The sequence below is a fragment of the Apteryx rowi genome, unplaced genomic scaffold, assembly GCF_003343035.1.
Source record: "Apteryx rowi isolate R43461 unplaced genomic scaffold, aptRow1 scaffold_40, whole genome shotgun sequence".
In the NCBI taxonomy this organism is placed as follows: domain Eukaryota; kingdom Metazoa; phylum Chordata; class Aves; order Apterygiformes; family Apterygidae; genus Apteryx; species Apteryx rowi.
In genome coordinates this window covers 1,719,090-1,739,071 of record NW_020450530.1, presented here as the reverse complement: position 1 = coordinate 1,739,071, position 19,982 = coordinate 1,719,090, and the positions used below count along the sequence as shown (strand labels likewise).

Sequence of the window (19,982 nt, the reverse complement as noted above, 5' to 3'; positions counted from 1 at the left end):
CCTCTTTGGGAATCCCTCATTCTCTCCTACAACAGCAACTCAGTGTCCCACCTACCCCTTTTTCCTGAATGTGCCTTTCCATGTAAAAGGGTCCTCTAAATGTCACCATCAGGGGTTCTGTGCACCCCTACACTACTGCCCTACCGAGGTACCCTCAATTCCCTCACACCGGGGTTGCTGTGTGCTCCCATCCTTCTTCCTCCTAATTTTGGATCTTCAGTCTCCTCCAGCTCTGCAGAGGTTGCATACAAGTCCCATATTACTTATCTGGTGGCAGGTCTTTCAATGTGCTCACATGATAAGCTTCACTGGAGTGATAGGCAGAGATGAGATAAAGGTATAGGTTTGCTAGGGACACATATGAGTGCTATCACCCAGTTACTTGATCTCCAGATGCAGCTGTATCTAAATTACTGCCTCTCCCCCATTTTTCGCTTTTTGTTTCTCTACTCTTTTCACAAATTAGTGGCATTCTCTCCCACTGATAATAGGAAGTCTCTGAAATTTTGCAACTGATCAGATGGGGCATTGAAAAGTTGTCATGTGCCATGAAGTCAGAGATAAATGATGTTCAGATGAGCATCTAGTCCCACAAGTTTAGCCTTAAACACCACAAAAATCAATGGGATCCTTTCATCATTTCAACCTTGAGTTGGACCAAGAAGAATATGAAAAACCACAGTGAGATAAACCTTCAGTTGGTACCTCGAGTGTAGTTTAAACACCAAATACCTAATTAAGACTAGAAGGCTGAATACAAATGAAGATGATACTGAGGCAGTCCTTTAGAAGGCTGGTGTACATTATTTTCATTGTTCTTAATAGTTCTAAATATTTTCAGTGATGTTGTTCTTTTTCAGAAGGTCAACACAGATGTTTCTAGCTTTTCTGTTTGGTTTGTTGCTGTGTGCACTGATTACTGCTCATCGTATGTGAGGTTTTCCTCTTGTCATCCTATGTGACTTCCAAATCTCAGAATAAAAGGCAAGGCAGATCCTATAGTTTCCATTATTCCCAATCTCCAGACTGAAAAATGGTACTACAGTGACAAATGACTCCCAAAAAACAGAAGCATTGTTCTATACACATTGTCCTCCAGTAATTCTGAAGAACATCTCTGTTCCTCAGTGCAAATATTTTTCTAGTTTCCAGAATAGAAATGGGGTTCTGAAAATCAAGGTGGGTTTCTGTGCATCACTAGCAGTGATAAAGATTCTGCAGGGCACATTCTCTTACTGGTTGCAGAGAAGGAACCAAGGGTAGCATTTGGCTTTGTTTTTGAAACCCGTTCTCTCATTCCTACGCCATGTCAACAGGAATAAAAAGGAGCAAAATGTTTGCTTCTGTCCTCTCATGGTCAGCAGATCCAAATCAGAATGCACAGGCTACTGCTCAAATGAGTCAGAAGGTGCAATTTCTACACAGTCGCTTTGCAAATGTGATTAAAGCCTCGAAGTACAATGCTGTGCTCCATGGGACAGCTCTGACCCACACACTGCCTTTTCAACTCTCTGCTTTTTCTAAACCATGTACATTATGAGTGAATAGGAATAAAACGTGTAAACAAGAACAGAAAAGACTGTTGCGAGTTCATTAATTCTGATCACTTAATAAGCTGTAAATTGAAGTGCATGAATTCCATTCTCTGAACACCAGGATAAATTTGAAGAATCTCTATTGACTTCATTTACACTGATATGCATTAGAATAGTTTCTGGTTTATTCAGGATCAAAATAACTATTACAGCAACATTCAAGACCAGAAGGCACCTAGTTCTCAGTTAGATAACTAAATGAGGGCCAGATTTACAAAAGCACAGAGCCCACCACATAAAAAAAAATCTGAATTCTTTTTAAGATCCAGGGCAGAGACATGGTCATGGGGCCCAGGCAATTCAGAGCTGCAGGCCTGGACCTAAGAAGCAGGGTGAGACTTTGTACCTAACTGAGGAGAACAGAGTACGACTACTGTCCTCCAGACCTGCTTCTCACAGAATAAAAAGATGAACTATACACAAGGAGGCAGAATTATTTGAATAGCTTTGTAATACCAGTATTCAGAGTTGTGCTGATGCATTTTTTTGCTTAGAGGTCCCCTTGTGAAGTTGTGAGGAATCTAGCAGGATATCTTTCTTCGCAAAGGCAAGCATCACTTTGGAATTCTTTACTTTGTGGTTAGGATGCTGTCCATAAAATCTTATATTTGCTTCCTTGGTAGATAAAACACTTGGAAGGGGCCAAAAAGAAGCCCAAAGGTTTTCATGAACACTTGAAGTTTCTGAATGAACAACTGTGGAAAAAGGAACCTGAGAAGCCTCAAAAAAATCACTGGAGCTGCTCAGCAGCAATACCAGGAGGTTGTCTGTGTCTTCTGCTGCTGCTGGTTTGTCTGCAAGGAAGTCCCAAGAAAGTAGCTCTAAGGTGATGCCCTTGAAACGTGCAGATATGAGGGACTGAAAAGTGATCAACCGAGATGTCTAGAGAGCTCCTCCTGCTGGCTGTTTTCTGAGTAGTCCTAGCCCTTGCCAATAGATCCAATTTATTTTCTTTTTTTAGGAAGCTGGAAATAAAAGGAGCAAAGCTAATGACAGGTCTTACTTGTCATAGCAATAAACCAGCCTGATCCCATAATATGTCTCGTATTGCCACCCGTTTACTCTCTAACTTTATAAACAGACAGAGATGCTGTGTCTAGAAGGCTGAGGACAACACAGGGAGCAAGGCAGTGCAGTGACTGCGGAGGAGCTTGGGGAGCACCAGGAGCGAAGGTGAGCGGGGCCGAGGGTGACAGCGAGGCAGGCAGGGACAGGGACCTCACTGACAAGGAGCGCAGTGCCACAGTGCCTGAGCAAGAAGAGCGGAGCGTGTCCGGTGATGGTAACCGGGTTCAGCCAAGAGTCCAGTGGCCATCAGACAAGCCTGTAGTGACGAGCCAGGCCCGAGGCTAAGCCAGAAAGTCAAGTGAGCGAGTCAGGATCAGGATCAGGATCAGGATCAGCAAGGCCCACAGCCAGGCACAGGCATACCTACAGCCTAGCTCAGGTGAGGATCGGGGCAAGGGCAGCTCTGTGCCGCAGTTCCCAAAAAAGCGGCAGAGCCCTGGGGAAGGCCCCCAACAAGGCTTCTCACTGCTGTTTTGGCAGCACTCTGATCCCAGGTTACGCCGCACCATATCAGAGCAGACCTTGAACACAGGCAGCCAAACCCATAGGACGGGGTAAGAGGCTGCAGAGTCAGCTGCTGCACACAGGGTCCTGACAACATGCTGCCTAGCAGAGTCAGTGAAGAACATAAAAATTATTTGAAATGCAGATGAAAAAAAAAAAAACAGGTACAAAAATGCCACAGGAGTTGGCAGAATAGAAGACTGACAATCTGTACTTCAGCTGTTTCAGGTTCTGGTCAGGAATGACCTTTTTAGGGCATTATATGCATGCTTTTATTTTGCCAGTCTGTTGGGAAACACCTCTTTTTAAACCAGAGTTATTTTAGAATTGCCTCTGGGATGTAAAGGCAAATCCCCTCCAAGTTTTTCTCCTATAACTTAAAACAGAAAAAAACAAATGTAAATCAGTCCTGGCTTCCCATGAAAAAATCCATCCACACTACATATTCCTCTGTGACATTTCAACAGTTCAGTACTTTGGCCAAGCTATGCCCCAAAAGAAGAAAGCAGACCAGACATACTGGCATCCCTTTTCCTCCACGCTCGCTGGTGACATTTGCCATAACCCTGCATTGGCCCGATCTTGCAGGTATGCACGCCAGTCCAAATCCCCAGTGCCTGCCTGCATGAGGAGGAAAAACATCCTGAGGCAACAAAGCTCAAGTGGCAGGTGTGAACCATCTTCAAAAAAGGAGCTTGTCAGATCAACAGGGCGAAGACTAACCCTTTGGGAAAGGGTGACCGTGATTATCTTACTGAGTTACAACAGGAAAAAACAAAGACAGACATAGAAAGGAAGGGAAACAATGTGAGGTGAGTATCCCAGTAGTGTTCCCAGCTGGACTGACACTGATACACTGTTTAGATAAAGTTCGTCTGCCCTGTAAAGGTTCTGTCGCTGTAGCAGAAGGAAATGGTATACTGGAAAAAAAGCCTGTTACCAGTACTGATAAAAAAGTATTCCCAGATTATGTGAGCTATTTTGGAAAAAAAAAGCACTTTTACAACGGGGACTTGTAATTCTGTTAAGTTGGCTAGGGATATATTTTGTCTCTTTGTGCATGGAGTACTGAAAGCATACAGTATTGTTAATAATTGTCATTTCTCTGCCAAGCAATTATATTTCTGTACTTTATTTTTCCAGTGTGAAAACTCTAAGGAAACATTTTAAACCAAAGCCATTTCCTTGAAGCTGCCTCTGACCTTCTCCTCCTCCTCCTCCTCCTCCTCCTCTCTCAGCCATATCTCCCTGCCAGGACGAATTCAGACCTAATGTCTGCTCCTTCCACCAGGCTTTTGGATATGTGACAATATCCTCCTAGTCACTGGGATCTGCACCTGCTGATGTCCATTGTCTTGGGTCCAGTTTGGGAGAAGGCTTTTAAGGAAAAGCCCAGACTGAAATTTGTGAAGAGTCTAATGATTTACAGGAATAACCAACTGTGTAGCTAGTTTCTGTACACATCTATCAGCAACTTGTGAGTCCTTGGCAATTAATTCACAAGGCTGCATTACAGGAATGGTTCAAGGCTCAAGAAGAGGCTTTTGAAAGTTTAAAAAATCGGAAATGAGTCACCAATCTAAAACACCACAACCCCGTGGAGCAGCCAGCGCTGTGGTAGGGTATGGGGGGGTATGGGGACAGGCTGTCTGCAAAGCTGCCGTGCAAAGCCTGGTACATTTGCTAGCAGACCCAGAAGAGGGTATGCACTGACAAGAAGGAGCTGCTAGCTGTGCTCGGTGGAGTGCCTCGCGTCCACCATTTCAGTGTTGGGCACAGCACGGGCATACGGTGCAATTACAGCCACTACTGAGTTCAACCAAGCAACTACACCGTGTTACTGAGGTCCCAGGGTAATGAAATAAGAACAATGTAGTGTCCAAGAACACATTACTCGTAGTGGAGGTGCTGAGCCGGGTGCATTGCCCAGGGTGTCACAGGGGTGGGTCTGTGGGACAGGGGATATAGAGCAGCGGCCAGGTACAGCAAAGTGCTGCTGACGGAAGGCCCTAGATAATCCAGCGATGACGCCCGCAGTGGGGGGTGGGGGGTGCTACAAGAAGGAAAGTAAATTAGAACTGCCCAGCTCTTGTGTCTTCTTTGCAATTAGTCTTAATCTGTGGGACCATTATATGGCCATACCCCACAGTGTCATCTGCATCCCACTTTCTGTGATGTGATCTATACAGCCTGCCCTATATAGTCTAGGTACATGAACAAATACAAACCTTGGTAGTAAGTAAAAGCACTTTCTCTGTTAACATCTCCTGTAATCACACTGCAAATAGGGTGCAAAAACCTTTGCAGATATTTATCTGTCTCCCACATTATATCAGTACATTACTTCAAAAACGTTTTTATTTAAAGACCAACTGCTTGCTAGGAATTCACAATGAGGCCTGAGCCTTTTGTCCACAAACTCTTAAGTTTTCCTCTTCTGCCTGGCGTCCCCCCTTCCATCAGTGTTCTGCAATTTGCCAGCCTCCTTTATGTCTCAGTTATGTCTTCACAATGTGAGGCAGGCAGACCCATGTGCCCACAAACAGAAAGGCTCCTCCAGCTCACAATAACTCAGCAGGCTTCTGTGATTTCCAGAGACTGCATTACTGTGTGCCCATGTCTGCCGTCAAATTACTGCCTGGGCGCAGGCCTCCATTGCGAACCCCAGCCTTACCCCAAATGCGAAACTGTCCCCAAGCCCTTAGAAACATCGATCTTCTCTTTCAGCTCCCCTTACACAAAGTAGTTTAAACTCGGTTGTTCCTAGGAAAAAAAGAACACACTCACCCCTCTGAAGACATATTGTGATTATATGTATGTCCTCTTTCTGCAACCTACTGAGAGTGGCTGGGTATAACATAACAGATTTTGAAGGGTAGACAGTCCTCCTGAGGTTTCTAAGGAAAATGGAGATAAACACCATAAAGAACAATCCTTCACAAATAGCAGAGGTTGAATAAAATAAAATCTAAACCTAAGTCCACTTTCCTCTCTGGTGCAAGTTCTGGCAGAGCCAGGGTTATTCTAATTTCTAGCTGCTTGCCATGGCCCCCGTTGGAACATTACAGTAGTGAGAAAAAGCCAGAGCACAGGTACTCCAGCCTTAGGCACCTTTCCCTTAAAACCCCCACCCTGCCCTGCTCTGTCTGAGGCTGTGGAACACTGTTCCTAGCACTCCTACAAGGGAAACAGTTATTCCTCTGCCCTGCCTTGTTTTAAACACCTGTACATAGGAAAGATGCCATAGACAGATCACATGTAAGCATATAATTGAGGCCTGATTTTCTCGAGTCATTGAGGCTATTGACTATAATTGCTGTTGTCTGTTTTGACCTTCTCCTCGAGGTGTCTCCACCTCCCATTACAATGTCACAGCAAAAGAAGTTCTGCGGTCGCCCACAAAGACGCAAAAGGAGCAAATGACAAGACAGAATTGACCTTGCCCATATGGTATAAAATTAATTCTAAATTAACAATTTGGAGAAAATAAAATTGTTGCACAAAAAATAGACAAAAACAGTTATTTCACTTACAGAACATGCTACTTAAATGCTTAGCTTAATATTAGAAAACTTTGCATACATAAAGTATTCTGTACCCAAAGTCCTCAAAATGTTTTAGAAAAATAAATATACTACTATTATTCAGTATTTTGCAGGAAAACTGAGGCATAAAGCATTCATAAGACGTTCTCAAGGTAACTGACAATTTACCATCAGAATCAAGACTCGAATCCAAGCTTCTTAATCCTTGCTCCTCAGTCGTATGCATTATTTTAAGACAGCCCTCAGATTTATTCACTTTAAGGCAAGTTGGCTAAAAAGGAGCACTAAAGCAAACAGAAACACGCGTTCTACATCTCAAAGCGAGGGTCTCCTTGTGGAATGGCAATACGGATACAGTGTTGCCTTAGATTTGCTACGCAGCTGTAAAGCCCTTATCGTCTCGACTCTGCGCGGGCAGCCAGGATAACCCTGAATCCATACTCTCTGCCCGGCGCAGGCTGGGGGAGGCTGTGACAACAAAGGCTATGACAGAACCCCATCAGGGAAGTCCGTTCGGGCCCCATTTCCATCAGCTCATAAAAGGAGCAGCCTGGACCCACATGCTGGGCTCTGCTAAGGCTGCTCCAGGCTGCAGCTCTTCATTTGCAAAAGAAATGACCCATTCATTTCTCTCTGACCTCTGCAGACACTTCAGAGCGCTGACCTCATCTGCTGATGGCTCCCACCACTCCTGCTACCTTCCTCAGACAGGTGCTCCCGGACAAAAACCTCAGCCTTCCCAGGCAAGCTTAACTAAGGCAACTTCAAGAACATTGTACCAGGGCTTCAGTGGGGCTGTCTGTGAATAGTTTGAAAACTTTCAGCTCTTGCAGCATTTATTTCTTATCTAGAAAAGCAGAGGCCATGTGAAAATGAAGCACAAATGCGAGGATGTAGTTTTAACTGAGCCAGCTAAAGTTAAAAAATATACTTGCTTGTGTGTGCATGCACACTGGACAACACAGTGCATCTCTTCCCTGCAACTGCCGACAGCTGCATTTTGCGGCTGTACTTCATATTAATGCGCAAGCAGGTCCTATGACTCCTGTACAGAAGCGGGTGGCTTGTGCCCTGGGTACTCCTGTCTTTGCAGTGGATTCCTGGGGGCAGTTTTGTGTCGATGAAACAAAGGTGATAACGACACGTCGGCACGGRAATCTACGTGCTTGTATTGCACTCCGAGAAAAAGACATAGCTCCTCAGATATGCTCATCACCCACATTTATCTCAGCACTCACACAGCCTTATAACCAAGAGTATCACAATCCTGGCTTGTGCTCTTAACATCCCCATTCCGGAGAGATTATGCCCTGTTTCACAACCAGCACAGGGTGGCGAACCTCTTGTCAAAGGTCACAAAGGCATTGTGGGGCCCAACTGGGAATTCAATGCTGGTTTTAAGTCCAAGTTCAGAGCCTTGCTCATTGGACTAAGCTCTAGACAATAACATTTTTCTACTTTGCAGAGAACAGGGAGCCTTCGAGTATGTCTCGAAGAATTTGGTGGTCCTTAGATGGAGTCACGAATATGTGCAGCACGGACTAACACAATTTTTCAATAAAGGTGGTATAAAGTCAATCAGACTAGCTCAGCTCCTCCACTGGTCTCCAAAGAACAGCCAGTTATGAGAACGAACATAACCATCCCTAAGACGTGAGTAAGCCAATTTGGAAGCTGGCCGTGTTTGCTCCCAGTGCCACATACACACCAGCTCTGCCGCTGGCAGAGGCCTGTGAATCAGAGCCCGACGTCTGATGCAAGAGAAGCTCCGGCGTCTCAAGCTGCTTTCCCCAGCAGAGAACAACACTATTAGTTTGAGAAAGTCCCCTGCCTGCTTTCTCTCTGAGTAATTAAGAGTGAAATCCTCCTCTCAGTGACCCCAAAGCTCTCAGCCCAGGCTGATTTACACATGAAAGGAACCCTCTGAGGAGCTTTCTCCCTTTCACATTCACAACCAGGCGGGACCTATAAATAAAACCTTTCTGAAAACAGGAGCTTTCAAAAAGGTCTGTGTATGTGTGCAAATGTATATGAGAGAAAGGGAATGGATGTGTGCACTTGAGAATGTGTATGTGTTTGCATGCATATGTGACGAGTGGGTGAGAAGAACGTGCATTCATACATCAGCGTGCATGCAAACAAGTGTACTTGGAAAAGCGTCTACACGGCTGTGTGAGTGCGCACAGGTAGCGGGAGCACTTACGGGAGCGAGAGGGCACATACAGACTAGTTTCTAGTTAGCACAGTTCCAGGGTACACTCACCAAAGTCAGCTGAGTCACTCTAGACTCACACTTGAAAAGAATGATTTAGACCCCATGCATATACCAATTGTGTGTGACAGAATATGCTTGTGACACACTCTTTCTTTTCAATCTGCAAAGCAGTAAAGTACTAGCAGATCAAAATGGCAGCATTTTATGCTGCTTTGGATATAAGGTGGAAGGTAATAGAGAAACAGGTCTCATGACGTGTTCCTATGATTTTGAAGGTGAGATTTTTAAAAGGTACCATCTTCTCAATGGCCCAGGAGAAAGAGAACAGTGTTGGGCTTTCCAGGACTGTCATAGTTTGAAGACATTTTTACAGTTTGTTGGAAAACAAAAAAGCCCCAAAGTTTGCAAAGTAAACGGGACTACTGCCATGAGAGAAAACAAAGGTCAGAAAATCAGGACGACTGCGGCTGCCTTTACAGGAGCTTGTCGGCACAAAAATGCCCAGATCTGAATCTGCATGCTTCCTCCCCCACTGCCCTATTCACCCATGTGTCCGTGCAGCCAGGATATTTCCCTTTCCGTGAGGCCTAAGAAGGACCCTACACAGTTTCCAGGAAACTGGCAGTTAGTGTGACCCTCTCCTAATACAAAACAGGTGACACAGAGCTCTGAGCCAAACCGGACAGACTGCAGGATTTCATAAAGCAGGTACTGGACTGTGAGCCTTTGCCCGGATAAGAGGAGGCTTTTTAAGATTTGGCTACAGTGTGATAATTTAAGAACTCCAAACTATTTTACCCCATTATTCCTGAGGAGCTGAATCATTTGCTTACTGTGTCTGTGCCCCAGGTTCGTGCCGGCAGCCAGGCTATGCACACTGGACTCACGCTAGCACTGGTGGGGCTGCCTGACAGCCTGGTGGGAGACTTCCAGGCAAAGCCCCTAAGTGTGCAAGGGAAGGACGCCGGAGAGGTGCACACTGCACTGTTCTGATTTCATAATTACTAAATACAGCTCTGCAAGCTCTCCCCCGCCCAATTCTCATGCAAGAATTTAGAAGGGGCAGGCAGAAAAATGCACAAAGCGGGAGATATAAGGAGTGCAAAGCCTCACAGAAGTGCACAAAGCACCTCTTCTGCCAGTTCAATAAAACTCTTCCCAGCTACTTGCACTAGGCAGGAGTGTGTGAGCAGGGATGCAGAGCTCCCCTCCTACTGAGCTCGCAGCTAAAGCCCTCCCCCAGTTCCCAGGGTCTTCAAATAAAGATTTGCATAGTGCTTCCAGATCATTCCGAGAGAAGGGACAATGGCTCCCTGAACGCCCTTTTCCCCCTCCCTCCTTCACTTACAAAGCTGATAAAGCCCTGGTGAAAAGGGGAACAAAGGATTTACAGATGGCAGAATATTGATTTCTGCAGTTTCAGGACTACAGGGAGAAGATGAAGAATCCCCCTGAAACTCTGTGAAGTTTGAGACACAGGCGCTATCTCTGCAGCACTGTCTCCGCATTTGTTAAGACACTGCCCCATCCATATCTGATGGAGGAAGCACTGCTATTCTAGAGGGATGAGCAGGTCCCTGAAAACTTGCAAATGCACAAAGATGAGATTGCACTTTGAAATGCCAGTGTTGCTTGTGGGTACGCTTGCTGTTTCCAAACCTTCCCCACGGAGAGGCGCTTCCAGTGAATGCAGTTTGCCCCCAGGCGGACCAGACCGGCACTGCCCTCAGAGAGCCTTCGGCCCCAGCTGAGGGTTTCGGAGGGCTTTTATAAATCACATCTCACCAGTGATTTATGCAGTTATCCATGTCCTCTTCTCCCCACGATCTACCACTGCAGCTAGGAAAAACAAAAAAAAGAAAGGTGAAAAACAAATATTTTGAAAGCGTTCTTTGATTCTGAATTACAGTGGAACGCCACTACGGCAGAACTTGCTAACTTAGGACTGTTACCTTAATGCTGAGCATTTCTGTGCTTAGCACATAGACTTCTAAAATTTGTGTTACAAACGTTCTTCTTCAGTTTGCAGAGTCAACTCCACCTGTACTGAACACTAGGTCACTGCAGTCATTCAGATTTTTGCTAAACTGAACAGTGATATAGAGCATTTGAATCAGACGCTGTACATCACTACTGCATATCCAACTGGAGACAGTCGCTGGATATCCAAGTCGGATTACAGGAGTTGTGGGCCTGACCTCCAAGTATTCCACCACCTCACTGAAACCAGCTTTCTGGAAGTGATTGGCTCCCAGCGCCTTTTTTTTTTTTTCTTGCCAATGCAGAGCAAACTGTAGCATTTCTTCACTCTAAAGATAAAGGCTCCCAGGATGGTGGGTCTTTTGAAAAATGTACTTGTTCAAACTTCCTCAAAATGTTGGATTTAGGACCAGATTTTTAGAGGTGACTAAATGAACTGACAGGCCCTCACATAGGTTTGTTTCAGAAAAACTCCTGTTGCACCTCTCGTGTAAGGCAACAGCACATACAGCGAGCCCGAAAGGTGGGTCCCACAGCACGCGTCAGTAACCCAGGCAGAGCTACTGAGGCAGCGGCACAGTTGAGACTCCTCATTCACTGACACTTTCCTTTATAAAGGTTTTTGCTCTGCCCTCAGGATGAGTGCAATCATGACAGTGATAATAACCATTACATATCGCACACATACATATACAGCATATTTTATACAACTATATCAAAACATTCCTCAAAATTCTCTTTTTAAAATATCTAGTTTTCTTCAAATATCTGCTTGTCTTCTCTCAGTTAGAAGAAATGCATCAGGTATAATTTTTTGTGTATTTCAGCAGTCACTCCCAGCTTACACCACATTTAAAGAAGAGGTGAATCAGCCCCATTAGTCTCCTGACCCAGCTAACATGGACATTCATTGCAGCTTTTGGGATGATAAAGCCTGTGAAAGTCTCATTTTAAACCAACGTAACTCAGAGACTGCAACGAAACTGCCAGAGTACTCGGGCTCAGGACCAACCCAAGCCTCCATTTTCACTTGCTCTCCACCAGTCCCTTGGAGCTCCAAGGGTGGAAGAAGTGCCCACAAGCAGCTTCTTTTGATCTGGGGCAGCAGTGCTAAGAGTTGCCATTACTAAGTGACCCTGTGGTGGAAGAGCATTTTCAAGACTGTCAGTGGTGTCAGAGGACATTTTAGGTGCCAAGAAGAGTTAGGAAGAAGCACACCTTGTCTGCTCTCACCTCCTGCTGGGCCCTTGCATGTTGTCTTCTGAGGCTCCTGTGGCAACACAGCTCAAAAACTTTTTGAGAGTCCCACTTTATGCTTCTTTCCTTAGCCTAGACAGCAGTTTGTTACTTGTTTTGCTGATCTTTTTTTGTTTTCTCTGCTTTCTCCTCTGCTCTTAACTGCATGGTCACCTTTGGAAGTGTTAATGTCTGTTTTCTGCTTACAGGGTTTTTTTTGCTATAAGTAAGAGTGGTTTTGTTTACATGGTTCCTGCTATTAAATCAATGCTGTAATTTGCTTTAGGATAAAGAACTTAATCTTGGTTTCATCCTTTAAACATTATACAAAAAACTTCTTACAACTTCCTTTCACAAGAAAATTCACATTCTAATTTCTAAAAAAGCCTGGTATTACACATCTCATAAGCCTGAAATCTAAATGATGTAGGTGGAGAAAGACAAAATTCACCTCCAATGTGGGCAATAACTTCACCATGTAATACTCCAAACTCCATCCAAGAAAGAAGTGTGCACATGCATGGTGAGCTGCAGTTGTTTCAGGTCTGCACTGTAAAAAATGCATCAGATGGATGCAGACATTAGGAGAACAGTTCTGTAGGTAGACATACACAATGCCACCACGAAATACCTGTTTTTCTTTCAGTGCAGAAAGAGGACTGATCTTGAAATGCTATATTAAATGAAAGAATATGAAGGTGGATCACTGGAAGAGGTAATCATGATTTAAAAAATAAGAGTCTATCAAATACCAAATTATTTATTAACAGTTTACACTGGAAAGATATAGCAAACTTATCTGGGCAATATTTTTATGTCAAGATATGTTTCACAACAGCCTTCTAAGATGTCAGCCACCTCACCATTTCTATATGCTACACAATAAGATTCAAGCCCTCATCCAAGTGAGCAGAATGAAATCATACTTACTTCCCAACAGCAGACGCAGCTTCCTACTGTCTAATGACCATGTTGTAACAGCAACCCAGCCATGCCACAACATGCTTTGGTCTTGCCACAGAAAAGGTGATCAGTTTTGTGGAGCTGCGCTGAACTGGGCCTATATTATGCATAGCCAGAGCGGCAATGTGTAATAACATAACCCCAGCCCAGGAGATCTGGCTATACAAACCAAGCTCTTGAGCTTTCCTTCTGCTTCTCTTCATCTTTCACAGACATCTACTTCATCAGAGAGTGGAACCACTTTCTTCTCCTTCCACAGTTGAACATACCTTGCGAGTATGGAAAATGCAATTCCTTCATCATCATTCCCTCACAAACCAGACCTTGCCATTGTCCTTACCTTCAGGTTCCCTGTTCCTCTACTTTCACAGTGTCTGTTTCTGTCTGTACAGCCAGTACAGGAGTCCTCTCATTCTACTTCAGAGTTGATGAGTATTTGAAAATGTACTCTCCACCTACATGGCTTCTACCAAAGGTCAAACAGGCAACCATCAGATTCCAATAAAAAGTTATTATAATAACAGGATCCAGACACTTGCAAATTAATTACAATGAAGAGTTCTTCTGAAGATCTTGTGTTTATTCAACTGATGTTGTTAATTCTATTTCAGCAGAATCATCCCAGGAATCTAGATAATTAAAAACACATCACTGGTTATGAAAATACATTTCATTTATGACAAACATCTTTTTACTGCCACTGACTGAAAGAGTTTTCATATCCCAGTGATGAGATTGGTCCCTAATGTGAAAAAGCGCTACTGACGAACGTAATGGCCATTCCCTGCTGCTACGTGACAGAAACTCAAATACAGCACTGTAATTGCTCCACTGACAGGAAATTCTACCCAGGATGCCAGGACTGTCTCCTAAGTGATCTGTACTGAATACACACAGTCTCTGAACCTCAGCTATGGACATTAGCATTGGGAAGTTTCTTCCCCTACTCCTTCTGCTCTGGAGAACAGCCTGGTCACTGCTCCCATCCGTTGTTGCACTTCAGCGTGCAGCACAAGCCAGCACAAAACCACTGTCAGCGGCCACAGCCACTCACTGTAGTTGTCCTTCTCCGTGCCCCATCCTGACAGTCCCTGGCGCCCACCTGCAATCTCCTTCCGGGAGCTCCTGTGCTCCCCCCTCGCCTCGACTGCCCCCCGCCTCTACACCAGCCCCACCCCAGCTCCACAGGCCCTTCCAGACTGGCCCCAGGCACCCGCAGTGCTCCGCAGCACTCTCCCAGCACCCCGTCCCCGTCCCCAAAACGCCGGGGCCGCCCACACGGCAGCACCTCCCGCGCCTTGGCTGGGCAAAGCGGCGCCTCTGCACCTCAGCGCCAAAATGGCGCCRGACCCCCTCGCCCACAGGGCGCGACGCACGTCACGCGACTAACGGTTTCTCCCCCCACCACCCCCGCCCGCGCCCGGACCGAGGACAGCGCATGCGCAGCAAGGCGGCTCGGCCCGCCGCGGCTCAAGGTCAGGCTCGAGGTGGGAGCGCTAGTGCGCACGCGCAACGTCCTTGCGCAGCTTGTGTCCCCTGCGGGCCGCCGTGGCTTCCGGTTCCGGTGGGCGCCCCGGAGGCTGAGGGGATGGCGGCGCTCGCGAGGGTCTCCCGGCTGCTGCTTGCCGCCGCCCCGCGCTCCCTGCCGGGGCGCCGCATGTCGGCCGCGGTCCACGAGCCCGGCGGAGGTAACGGGGCCCCCGGGGCGGGGGCGCAGCCCGGCGCCGCGGCACCGTTGCCCTTGGCAGGCGCCGCCCTCTGCGGCGGCGGCGGCGGGGGGAAGGGGGGGGCTTTGCGCGACGGTAAATAACCCCTAAATGCAGCTCGGGGGGAGCGGCGCGGGGGTCTCCCCGCTCTCCCCCCGCGCTACGGCTCGGGAGTCTCCCCGCTCTCCCCTTGGGGAGCCCCACGGCCTGCTGAGGGGACTCAACAGTTCCCGTAATTCCTAGCGACTGTACAAGTGTATTTATCGGGCTCCCGGGGCAGCTTCCACAGAAATCTCGACTGCTGCTGCTCTAGTTCAGATAATGCGCTCTCTCACTTCCTAGCCCGCCTGTGGAAGCTCCTGACCTTTGTGGTTGCTCTTCCTGGAGTTGGTGTCTGCATGCTGAACTGCTACTTGAAAGCAGAGCACAAGCACGAAAGACCTGAGTTTATTCCTTATGCTCACCTCCGGATCAGGACCAAGGTACGTTCCAGTGCTCTGTTTGAAGGCGGCCTTATCTTCTGTGATTGCAGAGCTCCATCTGAGGTTACTACAGCTTCTGTTGCTTTCTTATCTACGCAGTGAGCTGCTGCATCCATAAGTATGATCTTAACTTTATTTCTAAGACAGCAATAGAGGGTCTCACAGCTGAGCTGAAGTACCCATTGCATTCGTGGATCTAGAACTAGCCTTTGCTTTCCCAGAGTAATTCTGCTGATGCATCACTGAAAATGCTTCAGCCACAGAGCTGCTTTAGTTACCTTACGCTAATACAGATCTAAAGGCTAATAGAGCTGATCCCGAACTCTCAAAACAAGGGTCTTGACAGTATTGATCTTTGATGTCCTGGCAGTGACCTTACTGCCAGAGATAGTTAGCTGCCTCCAGCTAACGGAGACTGTTTTCCACCTCTCACATTGTACAACCTGAAGAACAGCTGTTAGCTTGCTTAATTCACCAGCCTTTCAAGCTGTGTGATGTTTGAGTCTATTTCCTGCTGCAAGAGTTAATTTCCTGAGCTGTAGCAGATCTTTCCACTAGCTGCCAATGGCTTATTTTCTTTCTTCTTTCAACAGCCTTTCCCCTGGGGTGATGGGAACAAAACTCTATTCCACAATCCCCATGTTAACGCTCTCCCAACTGGTTATGAAGACGAAAACTAAGATCTTGACCACAGCCAAAGCTTTGGCTCTTCCTGTATTTGGACCAGAGTGTTCTATGGGAACCACCGTTTAAGAAACTCTACATTCCTTCTACTATCAAGTTGAATGGTGTTGCGACCTCTGTTATGTACTTGTGTAGAGGTCCTTCAAATAAAAACTCCTAACTTAAATTCAGGATCTGACTTTTTTTTGTTAGTCTATGAATCCTTAGAAGTTTATTCTACTTAAAACAGTGAAACTGCCCCACAAGCAATAGTGCAGTAACAAAGGGGTTTGACTGACTCAATGTTGCACTTGCTGCTGTAGCTGATAATACTAGCGTTAGCAATGCATTCATCATGAATATGAAAGTGAATAATGCATGATGCCTGGTCTACCTGATCACTGTAAACACAGCTCACATTCAAATGAACAGTTTTTAGGCTGATATTCTAGATTAAAATTCAGCGTATACCGAAGTGCATCCTGCATAATCAACTACTACAATAAACAGATTTTATTAACAGTATCATCAAGCCAACTGTCTCTCACCCAGCCTGTTCTGAGACAGGAGGTGGCAGCAGTCACAGGTGTGTAATTAAGCTCTTTGCGATTTCACAATATTAATCTTTAGCTCTGGAATTTCCTAGTATACTATAAGCAGTGCATGTAAGCTACCGCAGCTACGCTCTTCAGAGAGCTGTGGTTCAGTTGTACAAGTCTCTCTTATGGACTTCACAAATGAAAACATACTTTTTGCTCCACTGCATCTCTGTAATATGCACTGCGTCACTGAGAAGCGTCTCAGCTCTGCTGGTTAAAGTTTAAAGTTCTAGGCTCTCCTTGAAATGTTATTTTCCAAAGTCAGTAGCCAAGTCTAAAGCCCTCAGTCTGTCCCAATACAGCATCAACTTTGAAGCTTTTCCTCTCCACAAGTCAACTGTTCTCCAATTCCCTCTGCAACTTCTATATTCTTTTGCATGGTACAATGCAGAGAGCACTTGCGTCTTAGCTGTCATTAATATCATTATTTTCCCCCAAAGGAAGACTGCAACAGCTGACTTGGCATCCTGCTGCTGAAAGAAGTGATGGATAGTAAATGAGCTAAATGTAAGAAGCTCTAAAGTGGGCACTGCAGGACACCTTTCCCCATGTTTCAATATAATTTATCTAGTTAACTCAGTGGAACACTGCAGTAGAATGACTATTAAGTGTTTCTGTATTTAAAGCACAGAATAAGGCACTAATGGGCTCAGTTGTTTTAAAGTTAACTAACTAAATAACACTAAATTTATTCCTATATGGAACTGATTATAGAAAGGTGAAGTGGTTGTATATGTTATTCCTTTAAAAAAAGTTTCACACTTGACAGTCCCCAGCACACTATTTAGAATAGAATATAGAATAAAACAGAATAATATTCTAAGAGAATAGAATGTTCTCCTAGAATATTTCCCATAACTTGCCTAGAGAAAACATTTTATTTATACCCGAGTGACCTAGCAATTTTTAAATGTTACAGAACAAGCTGTTAAGTTCTACATTTAATCACTGTACCACCTATTGAGCAACCTGTCTAATGCACCTGAGTAGGGAGCATGGTTAAAACACACTGTAGAGCAGACTGCGCTCAAAAGCTGCTGTGTTTAGGCCACTGCTGAAGACACAGGGAACAAAGGCCCCCGTTCCTCATATTCAGCGCAAGTCCTAAGCTACTCTCAAGCATGTGCAATTGTTACTTGGGACCTGCAGCGCAGACAAGCCAGCTACTGTGTTTGAGAACTGCAACTGAAATATTTTCTGGGTGATTTGTTTGTTTGTTTTAAAGTAAAGGCTCTGAATCACACTTCGGGTAGTCCTTAAAAAGCTATGAGTGAAGCTCATCTTTTTCCAACAGAATTAGAAAGCTGACTTCTCTCTTTTATCCCCAGCCCAGAATGACTTTTTACTCCTTCACCTCTACTGGTGTACTAAGAGGGGACAGCTTTAGCCCATCCCTGTCTGAGGATCAATGGAGATCTCCCCTGCCACAAGGCTCTGAGGGCCCCTGGATGAGAGGGGGTGGGTCCTGATCTACACCCCCTACTCACTCCTCTTCCAAACCCCTTCTTTTTCCTAGTTCCTGCAAGATCTGCAGGAACAAAGCTCTGTCACTGAGTATCTCAGGACAGAGGAATTAGAAAAGGGATTTGGAGAGAAGAAAAGGCTAATTCCTAATGACTTCTTCACAACCACGTGAGGAAACACCCATCATCAGGAACCTTCCATTCCTTCCAGGGAGAAGCCTCCTTAGCCCTTCTACTGCCATTCAAAGGAAGGGAATCTCAGACAGCCACTCTAGGAAAACCAAAACCAGTATCATCATCAGGTTACACAAAGGAGTTAACGCACCAACACCACGTTCGGCTGGGATAGCTGATGAGTTAACGGGCCATCTCACCCTTTCAGCAGTCACTGCCACTACAGAACAACTTAATCTGAGTTTCTGTAGTTTACAAGCCAGCACACCTACAAAGAGGTAATAACTTTAGTTTGCTTTACTAAGTGTGAACTACACATGGTTCAGGAGCAGCTCTGTGAGCAGTGAGGTTGCCCCAAGAGATAGGACAGGCAGCTGGGGCTTTAACCATATCAGCTGTCAAGCTTCAATCCAATGCTGCCCTCATTCAATACACACTTCCAACTACCTTGAGCAAAAGTCTGACAACAATCACGGCCGACCCGGCGCTTGGTGAGAGAGCGTGTAGAATGACGGCCGGGTCTGCGCTGCAGTTCTACTGCAGGGAGAGACAACACTAAAGAAGAGAAAATTCAAGTTGCAGCTTGTTTCAGTACCTCGGAAGAGGCTGGGGAGTACCCTCCGCACTCAGCTTCTGTTGCAGGCTATCTCTGTCCCTCTCAGAGGTCATACTCACATTCTACTGGACAGCTATCTACTAGAACAAAATATAGCCTGCTTATATTTATTTTAGCTAAGTTATTGCACGTCCAGCATAAGTGCTTTTCTAACACCCCTGGCATTGATACAAAACAACACAGTAGCCCCTCAGCATTCAGGATCATATCAAACTCGTTTCTCCAAAATTTAGCACAGAGATGAGAACCCTTCATACTCTTTTTAAACGCTTTCAAGTGTTATATAAATAAGCAAGAGAAATTGGTCACAGATCAACTAATAACTCAGCCCATCCTAATAAGTATTCTCCCATTATAGAGTACATTCACATAGGAAGTTAGTTAAAAAGGGTTTTCACACTGTTAGAGGCTGAGCCACCACCAACATTCATTGAAAAGGAGGCAGTAATTACCGCGTGATCCTTCTTCCCCCACCCCCCAAGCAGAGGCGAGTACTTGCTTCCTAAAAGGCTACACAGAGAAAGCAGCTTAACAAARGCCTTTTCCAGGTGGTGTCTAGTCTTTTGTTCGGTTACATTTCTTAGTCCGAAGCTTCATATTAGTGACTCCATGCGGACAGCTGAGGTCAAGAGGAGTTTTCAGTTTTTCCTTTGCTTGGGCCCATGAATTCCAGGCCTTCAATGGGTATGTCCTTCTCCTTGATTGCTTTCTGTGAAAAAGAAAAATAAATTGATACACCTTTACAGTGCTAAATTACGTACTCTTTGGTACGAAGTACGACCTACGGTTAGTATCTTAGGACGGCTTTGGATAAAGCTTTAATATTAAAAGTGCCCGAACAGGCGCGGGTAAGTAGCACCGCAGCGTGAACTAGAGCCCGTCACAGAAGCGCAGCGCGAGCTCCCGGCTACCGGGCTCCGCGCGCAAGGTTTCCCCGAGGAGGAGAAGGAGCGGCGGCAACGGGAGGGGAGGGAGGGGCCCCGGGCCCGGCCCCGCACCTGCACGCAGAGCTGGTAGCGGCGGAAGAGCTGCCCGCAGGGGTCGGCGGCGCGCTCGCCCTTGAGGAAGGTCTCGGCGAACCAGCGGTTGAAGCACTGGTCGTACTCGCGCTTCAGCTCCGTGCAGGCCTCGCCCACGCTGTTCATGGCGGCGGCGGCGCCCCGCGGGCCCCCG

At 45.9% G+C, this 19,982-nt stretch overlaps 3 protein-coding genes and 1 long non-coding RNA gene across 8 annotated transcripts in view; 2 read left to right on the top strand and 2 right to left on the bottom strand.

Annotated features, from left to right (window-relative positions):
* LOC112970641 overlaps nt 1-14,571 on the bottom strand; it is a 46,712-nt gene extending 32,141 nt beyond the window's left edge. The window contains exons 1-6 of one of the 5 annotated variants that reach the window (XR_003255099.1): nt 14,533-14,571; nt 13,447-13,735; nt 12,595-12,693; nt 10,713-10,766; nt 5,955-6,064; nt 1,657-2,560 (exon numbers count right to left, since the gene is read on the bottom strand). This is a non-coding gene — a long non-coding RNA (uncharacterized LOC112970641). Of the gene's footprint in view, nt 1-1,654; nt 2,561-5,954; nt 6,065-10,712; nt 10,767-12,594; nt 12,694-13,073; nt 14,219-14,394; nt 14,458-14,532 lie in introns of those variants that run through there. The other 4 variants (XR_003255098.1, XR_003255097.1, XR_003255101.1 and 1 more) reach the window with 4 other exon arrangements.
* A 74-nt stretch (nt 14,572-14,645) lies between these two features.
* Nucleotides 14,646-16,148, top strand: LOC112970636 (cytochrome c oxidase subunit 6A1, mitochondrial). The gene is made up of 3 exons (XM_026075230.1): nt 14,646-14,794; nt 15,155-15,294; nt 15,888-16,148. Exons 1-3 carry the CDS (start codon nt 14,695-14,697, stop codon nt 15,972-15,974), a joined length of 327 nt encoding a protein of 108 aa, XP_025931015.1. The 5' UTR covers nt 14,646-14,694; the 3' UTR covers nt 15,975-16,148.
* A 2,752-nt stretch (nt 16,149-18,900) lies between these two features.
* Nucleotides 18,901-19,976, bottom strand: TRIAP1 (TP53 regulated inhibitor of apoptosis 1). The gene is made up of 2 exons (XM_026075236.1): nt 19,808-19,976; nt 18,901-19,518 (listed from the first exon to the last, which is right to left on the bottom strand). Exons 1-2 carry the CDS (start codon nt 19,952-19,954, stop codon nt 19,435-19,437), a joined length of 231 nt encoding a protein of 76 aa, XP_025931021.1. The 5' UTR covers nt 19,955-19,976; the 3' UTR covers nt 18,901-19,434.
* Nucleotides 19,651-19,982, top strand: part of GATC (glutamyl-tRNA amidotransferase subunit C) — a 2,768-nt gene continuing 2,436 nt past the window's right edge. Inside the window, exon 1 of the mRNA XM_026075233.1 lies at nt 19,651-19,657. The gene's annotated coding sequence lies outside the window, so the exon portion shown is untranslated. The remainder of the gene's footprint in view (nt 19,658-19,982) is intronic.